At 38.2% G+C, this 8,377-nt stretch overlaps 2 protein-coding genes across 2 annotated transcripts; both read left to right on the top strand.

Annotated features, from left to right (window-relative positions):
- Nucleotides 1-1,233: 1,233 nt before the first annotated feature.
- Nucleotides 1,234-2,708, top strand: LOC118117381 (interleukin-12 subunit alpha-like). Its single transcript, XM_035169578.1, has 7 exons — nucleotides 1,234-1,252; nucleotides 1,332-1,483; nucleotides 1,572-1,658; nucleotides 1,858-1,899; nucleotides 2,110-2,220; nucleotides 2,440-2,484; nucleotides 2,577-2,708. Exons 1-7 carry the CDS (start codon nucleotides 1,234-1,236, stop codon nucleotides 2,706-2,708), a joined length of 588 nt encoding a protein of 195 aa, XP_035025469.1.
- A 2,107-nt stretch (nucleotides 2,709-4,815) lies between these two features.
- LOC118117959 (zona pellucida sperm-binding protein 3) lies at nucleotides 4,816-7,874 on the top strand. Its single transcript, XM_035170661.2, has 8 exons — nucleotides 4,816-5,249; nucleotides 5,624-5,739; nucleotides 5,845-5,948; nucleotides 6,046-6,223; nucleotides 6,319-6,436; nucleotides 6,839-6,924; nucleotides 7,015-7,268; nucleotides 7,584-7,874. The coding sequence occupies exons 1-8, from the start codon at nucleotides 4,869-4,871 to the stop codon at nucleotides 7,685-7,687; spliced, it is 1,341 nt and encodes a 446-aa protein (XP_035026552.2). The 5' UTR covers nucleotides 4,816-4,868; the 3' UTR covers nucleotides 7,688-7,874.
- Nucleotides 7,875-8,377: the final 503 nt, after the last annotated feature.

The following is an 8,377-nucleotide window of genomic DNA, read 5'->3' as shown; positions in this document are numbered from 1 at the left end:
AGGTCGATTGCCACAGGTTGTTTTTTATCTTCTTGAGAGACACCCAGGGTTCTCCTAGTCTCAGAGCCAGGACAGGATAGGAACTCCTACAAATAAACATTAAACTAATCAAACACGTTCCTGCAGAGGCCTTGAGGTTCTCTGGTCAAACACCTATGAGACAAGACTTTGGTTAATATACACAATAATATAAAGATTAACTCACAAATTCCTTAATAGTAAATCTGATGTAAAATATAATTGAAACACAAATAACTACTTGCCTGCTGGGTATTGTTGCTTGTCGCACCTCCAACAGTATCTTAAAGTTTATTTTTTTATCAGAAGCCAAAGTCTCATTCGTATATGGACAATTAATTTTAACAATTCAAAAATGTAGGATAACAATGGTACTCAGAGTGCATACCTCCACCAACAGACCCTATAAATTCAATCCAGCCACACTAAATTACACAAACAAATATCAGCTCCCTAAATTTGGCAGATATTTTAAATCAAACTTTTTAAATCAAGATCTCGGCAAATGTTCAGGAAGTGCTCTCTTTTATTATTTTTTTTATGTTGAAAAATGCCCTATCTTGCCATGTTAAATAAACATGATCTGCTCCCTGATCTGAATCTGCAACGAAATGTAATAGGTTCTTCCTTCATGTCCCTATCGAACAAACAAACATTCACACGGAAGAAAACATAACCTCCTTGACACCAGTAATCATTTTAATGTTACATCATAATGGTTATGTTTGAAAGTTTTTATTAAAAAAGCAACCTTTACCAAATTTTAGATCCTTTACAAGCTGTTGTCAATCCCTTTTTCTTTTTTTACTGTAACACGTACTGTAAATAATAATAAATGTCTTTGTTTTTGACTATTGCACCTGGTCAATCATCTTAGACATTTACAGAACAACATACATGCTGCTTTCACTCTGATGTCCCCAACGTGGAAATATCAACAAAGAACAGTCAACAGTGTAAAGCTGCATGGTAACCTCAGGATAGATGTAAAGGCCTTTTACTCATCGACTGTGGTAATTCCAGTTTCACCAAAGCGCTTGGTGGTATAGTGTGGGGGAAAGGAAATGACACAACCTTGACTTTGCTCTTTCAATTTACAGTATGGTGTCAATGTGCTGCTTAAATGTGAGGGAAATCCCTGCATCACCCTGAGTATATAACATGTAACAACGTCTCAGTCCAGACAGACTCACTGGATTCACAGTTATATCCAACATGCCGCTCACCAAGCTCTGTGAGTATAACATCCACAGACTGAACAATGCTTTTAAAATTCAAGATTTACTAAAATCAGTTCTCTCTCTTTTTGACAGACATCCCTGCTGCCCTCCTGCTCCTCGTGCTCAGCTGTCCTCTGTGGCACGTCGGCCAGTCTCTGCCGATGATGGGTAAAGGACCGATGACGGACTCCTGCGTCTCACATGCACGGACGCTTCTACGGAACATCACTGATGTTCTTGCACAGGTACGCACATAAAGCTGAATGAGGATGAATTTTGGTATCACTATCTTTAATTCACAGATTTAAAGAAAAAGCTCTTTCCTTGTCTTAGAATGACCTGTTCACTGGGTTTGACTGCTCAAAGCAGAGTGTGGAGCTGAACATGGAGACTGATACACCATCTGTGTGTGCACCAAAGGTACATGATGAAAGCTCTATAAGAATATTCTGAAATGAAAACCATGATAGTAAAAAAAATAACAGTACTATATTCCAAAGTGTTGCTGCTTGTGTAGCGCTGTATTATGTCACATTACAATTCACTTTTGGTAAATATTCTGTAACTGTGCCTGTATATTTTAATGCAAGAATTAAAATGAACTCTGATTGTTCCACAGGGATCAACATGCACTGGAACCACTAAAGCAGAATTTGATCAGGTAGGTCAAGTTGTGCTAGTTTAAGAATAACTTAACCTATTCCCATCCTTAATTACAAAGTTAAATATATTATTTCTACATTATATTATAATGATTATTAAGTGTTATTATTATTATAATGATTATTATGTATTATGTATTATTATTATTATTATGTATTATTATTATTATTACATTGTTTGTGACAACACATTGTTCTTGTTTTGCCAGAAATCATGTCTGGAAAACATCGGGGAGGATTTGCTTCACTACTACAAATTTCTCGCAGCTCAGCCGAAGGGTTTGCTTGGGCCAACTGTTCAGCTCAGAGCCCTCATGGAGGTAACTCAACATGTAGTATTTTAGCACCACGTCCCATTCTGCTCTGATCTGTTTTTGATAAGATTTCATATGAAAAGTTACAAGGAAGGATTTAGTTTAGAGATGCTACAACAGAGAAGTTTCAAGTGGAATCTCCACACTGCTAAACCTCACAACAGCAGCTCTTGTACTATTGGACGCACAGTTAAGTGATAACCGTGAATCCTTTGCTCGAAACAGAACTGCTTCCCGTGGTCTCTGTCCACAGACTTGGCCTCAAAACAGGTAAGTGATGCATTTCACTGACGCAAACTTGTAGAAATAACGTGTTTATATTGTATTACTGTTAAAATCCTTCATTGTCATCCTTCATCAAGGCTCCTGCGGACAGTCTGAGCACCTTCGATGAAAGACTGAGCCTCTGCAAAGTGCTGAAGGGCTTCCACGTCCGCACCATCACCATCAACAGGGTCCTCGGATACATGAACTCCGGGGAACACACAAAATAAATTCTCTGTAGTGCTTTGACACAATGGTAGTTTCAAAAAGCTACACACAGGACCACTTTAGTTACATAAACTGCAGTAATAGATTGTGTCCCATTTTAGTTGTGAGAGAAAATACTATAACTTCGTAAAAGTGCATATTTATTATTCTTAATTAATCGTTTAATTTATATCTTACATCAAGATGATGTGTTAAAGTACTTTTTTTAGAAAGTGTATTAACAGATTTTATACTATTTATATTTATTTGGGCTATTTATTTTCGACTATTTATTGTTGGTATTCACTTGGTTCTGAGAATCATAAAATAAATATTTTTTTCCTGCATTAATCCAGCTGATGTCTCGTTCATTTGTTCAATCTTTCCACTTCAATTCCAGGAAATGTGTCACTGTGAGAAGATTTTAGTTACATCGTCGTATTGATCACATTTAGTTATCGGACTTTACTTATTTTGAGTACAACTGATAAACAAATATATAATGTGTGGGATTAGCAGGAAAAACCTGCAATTTTTTCAAAAAAAAGCTTATTTAATGATCCTGAATTCCTCAAAATTTGATTTTCTTATTTTGCTACTAGACAATGAGAACATACCTGAGTGTATTTAACTGGTTTCAACTCAACCTGACCATCTGAGCCTTCTGAGAATCATTAAGCACCAACAAAATGCAGGAGGGTGTTATCCTTCATTTTGAAAACCCACTGATAATAATCAACAAGTTCAAGTGAAGGTTAACTTTTACATTCATCCCCATATAAATTAAACAGCTGAACAAAATGGTGTTTCTCACAGGCCAAAGTGCAAAAATAGTGACTACAAAGTTGTGTGTTGCACAAGACTTTTAAGTCGTAGTGATTTTTATACGAATTTATTGGAAAGCCTCTTAACGCTGCTTCTAATGTTATTGTTATAAAAGGGAAAAAAGGGATCATACAATTAATGCAGTATATTTATTTGATATTTAGTCGCTTTGTAAACAGTATAATATTTATTATTCAATATTATACTATTCAATAATAGTATATAACTTACTATCAGGTGAATAATATCAGTAAAAAATAATTGTATATACAGAAGGAATTGAGAGTCAGTCAAAACATTGTAAATATTTACTGCCAGATGAAAATAAAACATTGTTATTTTTTTGGGTGAGAAAGTGTGGGTAAGCAGTGTTAGGTATTCATAAAACCTTACCAAAAGTGAAAACCATTTTTTTTATGAGCACAACTGACATCTGTGGCTGCATGAGGCTGAGAGCGACCTCTGACGTTGTTACCACAGAAAACAGATGACACCATTTCCTGAAGTGGTGGATCAGAATCCCACACATCGAAACAGATATAATAAATGATCTTCTAATGTAAATACTGTAATATTGTATATTCTGTATGTTTACATATTCTTATTCAGCTTCTTTTATATATCGTATTATAATGCACATGTTTTATACAACCTTTTATTTATTTAAACTCTTACATTTGTATATATATATATAGCACATACCATTTTTATACATATATGTCTCTCTCTTATATATATATTCTCTGTATTATTATTGATTTAGATTTCTTTGTTCTAGTCTATTCTATTCTATACCTTTACTTGATCTCTTGTCTACCTAATTCTGACAATCTGCTACTGTGACAAGTGAACTTCCCTGGAATCAATCACATTTATATTACCTTACCTTACTTTACCATAGCATGCCATACCATATTGTATCTTATCTTAGTCCAAAGGGCTCAGATCAGGACAACCTCAGACATTTGTCTCTTTATGACTCTTTCTCACACACATTGACCTACTTATAAAGTGAGAATAGAAAACTGCTAAACGGTTACAGTGACATCTAGTGGCAAACAGCACACACGACATGTAGATTAACCAAAGAACCACAATATAAACAAAAGGTATAAACAGTCCCGTGTAGCCTGTATATATTATATATGTATATTATATATGTATATAAACATGAATGAATTACTTTGCTAACTGCTGAATAAACTAACTGACAGTGATGTTGATGCGCAGTTTTCTGTGAGTTCGGTGGCTCAGACCAGACCAGGTGTGTGTGAGTGGCTCAGCTCAATCAGGGGAAGTGACTTAAACCTGAGCTCATCATCATCAGCACGTGTCTTCCAGAGCGTTCGAGCCCGAGGATGGAGCCAAACCTGCGGACAACCACTGCGTCTTCTCCCTGGTGGATCATCGTCCTCATCTCAGTCTCCACACTCACAGAGAGCAGGTTAGTGCAGAACATCAGCCCCATCTGGACCCCCAGCTACACCCAGCAGCTGCAGCAGCAGCAGAGCCCGGAGCTCGGAGCGCGGCCTCGGCCTGTGGTGCTCCGGTGCCACCCGGACTCCATGGAGGTCGTGGTGCAGGCGGACTTGTTTGACACGGGCCTCCAGGTGGACGGCAGACACCTGCGGCTTGGTTCGGACCCAGCAGCCGAATACAGTGCGTGTAGCGCGGCCCCGTCAGGAGAGGCTGAATTCACCATCCGGGCCCATCTCATGGACTGTGGCACCGAACTCTCAGTAAGCTTCGTGCTGTGTTTATGGACATCCAAGTGTGTGGGTGTTATTAGTCCCCTACACACTTTTTTTTTTTATATCAAGATAAAAATGCTCATCAGGAACTATCGATAATTGTAACGATAAATGAAATAATTAGTTTTCATATGTCGATAACTGGGATATGTTTCTACTTTGATCTGGCATCTCAATCTAGATTTATGAGATATTATCACACATCTGCACATTGGAGGATTTGCACGTGCATAATAGGGATATGGCAAAAAATTCTATCAACACAATGTTTATACCAGTCGATGTTGATAATTATCCTCATAATTGCAAGAGCATGTTTTTGAAGAGTAAAGATCAACAAAACAAACACTATTCTTTTCCAGTCTACCAAAGAGAAGATCATCTATTCTACTATCCTTGTCTACTCACCTGAAACGTCCCCTGATGGTTTGCATCGATTGGATGCTGCGACCATTCCAGTTGAATGTCATTATGAAAAGTAAGCACATTTTGACACTGTGGATTGGAGGCAGTTTGTTGGATGATTTCTAATCTAATGCTGAGACTGAATCTTAAGAAAAGGGTATGACGTGTCTATTTTCAGGAGGTATGCTCTGGATGGCATTTCTCTGCAGCCCACCTGGATTCCTCTCGTCTCCACGACCACAGCTGAGGACCAGATCGATTTCAATCTGCGAATCATGACTGGTAAAATGAGGATGTCCATCAAAAGTATCTCATGAATCATTTGTATGAGAGATGCTTCACTTTGAATGACACTATTTTCCATTTTATATTATTTTAGATGACTGGCTGTTTGAGAGGGCATCTTACTCCTATTTCCTGGGTGACCGCATTCACTTTGAAGTCTCAGCCATCCCTGGTAACCACATGCCTATGCGAGTCTATGTTGACCAATGTGTTGCCACAGCAACTCCTGATGCAGAGGCAAACATAAAATATGACTTTGTTGAGCATAATGGGTGAGTGCCATGACCACAGTTCAACCATAAAATACATGGTTGCAGTTTTAGTCAACAGCATTTCAACATTTTATTTTCCTTTGCTGCTACTACAGGTGCCTTACTGACACTTACCTGACAAACTCCAGCTCCCATTTCCTACCAAGAGCTGAGGAGCACAAGCTGAGATTTCAGCTGGATGCCTTCAGGTTCTACCAAGAGCCCAGAATCCAGGTCGGATGCTTTTCCTGTCTGTTGTTGTATCAAAGTCCCACTCCAGTAGCTTAATACACCCCCCCTAAAACTTGTCTTTGTTTCTCAAAATTACATATTCAAACTGTTTGTCATGAATTAAAATCCCCTCATGTCCTTTTTTAAAATGCTTGAATGTAACTACACCTTCCTCATTTCGTGATTAGAATCTATAAACTTGCTACATGTCCTGCCCTTGCTCATTGGCATTGCAGCTGAATACAATTGAAGTTAATGGCGACCACTTCTTCAAACGAAAAATAGTTTTTTTTTTTTTACATTTGAAGATCCCCAGTTACATCAATTGTATTGGTTTTTGGCTGCAACAATGCATTTGATGCTTAAAAGAGTAGTTTTACTGTATTTCACACTGTCGCTCCATAGGTCTACATAACCTGCTACGTGAAGGCTGTTCCTGTCACATCAACTGTCAGCTCACAAAACAGGGCCTGCTCTTTGATTGAGAACAGGTAATCTGTTATGCTATTGAGTTTCATAGTTAACTATGGTCAGTTAAGTGTCACAGTATCATCTAATAAGAAAATTCCCTCCTTGTCCAGATGGAGGTCAGTTGATGGGAATGACCAGGAATGTAGAAGCTGCGACATCTCCCACCGGATCGAGGAGCCTCCACTCACAGAGGCCCCCGACGCTATCGCCAGCTACCAAGCCTGGTCCAGCATGATTCCACAGGAAGCTTCAGTCCAGAACCGACCCGAACAACCTCCAGCAACGTACATGCGCCTGAGGCCACACAACAAACCTCATCAATCCTCTGCTAGATTAATGAAGAGAGGAACAGAGCAGAAAGCAGGTGGGTACAACAGATATTACGCATACTAAATTTTCAATTTTCAATCAATACTTAAGTAATTTAAACTAGAGTACCGTTTATATCTCACATAAAAACTCAATCTGTTTTCCTCGCCGCCAAAAATACATATCCCTTAATGACCCTTGATGCAAACTAAACGGTGACATCTAAGTGATTGTTCGACAACACAAATGTTTAAATTTCAAGAGTGAATTCCTGCATTATAATTGGGTTTTAAATTATTCATTGAACTTTCAGTGCAGCTGAAAAAGCCTATCACGTTTTTAATGCGACCTAATGTGATTTGTTTTCCAGAAAGAACTCTACAGCTGGGACCCCTCACCGTGCTCTCATCCAGCAAATCTGTATCAAGTCCAACAAATTCAAGAACTGTGCTTTCACCAAACAAGCCCACCTGACACCGAGGGTGGTACACTGGAACAATAATTCCACTGCTGCTGTGAACAGGACACACATCATTTGACTGTCACCTGACTTGAAATCATTTTTTCTGTGAACTTTACTTTCAAGCATTCTCAATCTAATCACTTTTATGTACTTCAAACTATATTTTTGTTCCCGTTGTCGTGTTTCCTGTAAAAATGTTAAACCAATAACCGTTTTACCACATCGACCTGGTGCTTTTTTTTTTATCTGCCTCGTGTAAGAACATGACCATTTTCTCCATGATGTGATATTTGATCTTTACAAAATTCAACATCCTGTAGTTCTTGGCCAAGAACTCGATATGGCTTCAGCAAACAACTTAATTTGTATTGGATTTTAAGCACTCAGACTCATTAGGCCCGAGCAGCCGAGGGATGCGTTGTGTGTTTGTGTGAAACGTCCACCGTGTATATTCACCAAACACAATACAGGATATTTTGAACAGAGAACAGTAGACATGCTATTAGGGAGTACTTCCCTCCATTACCACCCACAGCCTACTCATGTAGTCATATAATTGATTAATTATTGTGAGGAATATATAATGGATATAAAATGCTTGCTTTGCTTGCCACATCCAGTAAAAAGAGACCAATTTCTTTGTAATAAAGCCCTGCTGTTGCTATTCTATCAAAATTGTATCCTTTTTGAATATCTTTGTT

This window comes from Hippoglossus stenolepis, chromosome 11 (genome assembly GCF_022539355.2).
Source record: "Hippoglossus stenolepis isolate QCI-W04-F060 chromosome 11, HSTE1.2, whole genome shotgun sequence".
Taxonomy (NCBI): domain Eukaryota; kingdom Metazoa; phylum Chordata; class Actinopteri; order Pleuronectiformes; family Pleuronectidae; genus Hippoglossus; species Hippoglossus stenolepis.
This window is presented reverse-complemented; position numbering and strand designations above follow the sequence as displayed.

Bases quoted from the DNA above. Each gene is read 5' to 3' on its own strand.
- LOC118117959 (XM_035170661.2), top strand. From the start codon at position 4,869: ATGGAGCCAAACCTGCGGACAACCACTGCGTCTTCTCCCTGGTGGATC. The intron at 5,740-5,844 runs GTAAGCACATTT...GTCTATTTTCAG, and splicing joins GTTGAATGTCATTATGAAAA to GAGGTATGCTCTGGATGGCA. The intron at 6,437-6,838 runs GTCGGATGCTTT...GTCGCTCCATAG, and splicing joins ACCAAGAGCCCAGAATCCAG to GTCTACATAACCTGCTACGT.
- LOC118117381 (XM_035169578.1), top strand. The intron at 1,659-1,857 runs GTACATGATGAA...ATTGTTCCACAG, and splicing joins CATCTGTGTGTGCACCAAAG to GGATCAACATGCACTGGAAC. The intron at 2,485-2,576 runs GTAAGTGATGCA...TCCTTCATCAAG, and splicing joins CAGACTTGGCCTCAAAACAG to GCTCCTGCGGACAGTCTGAG.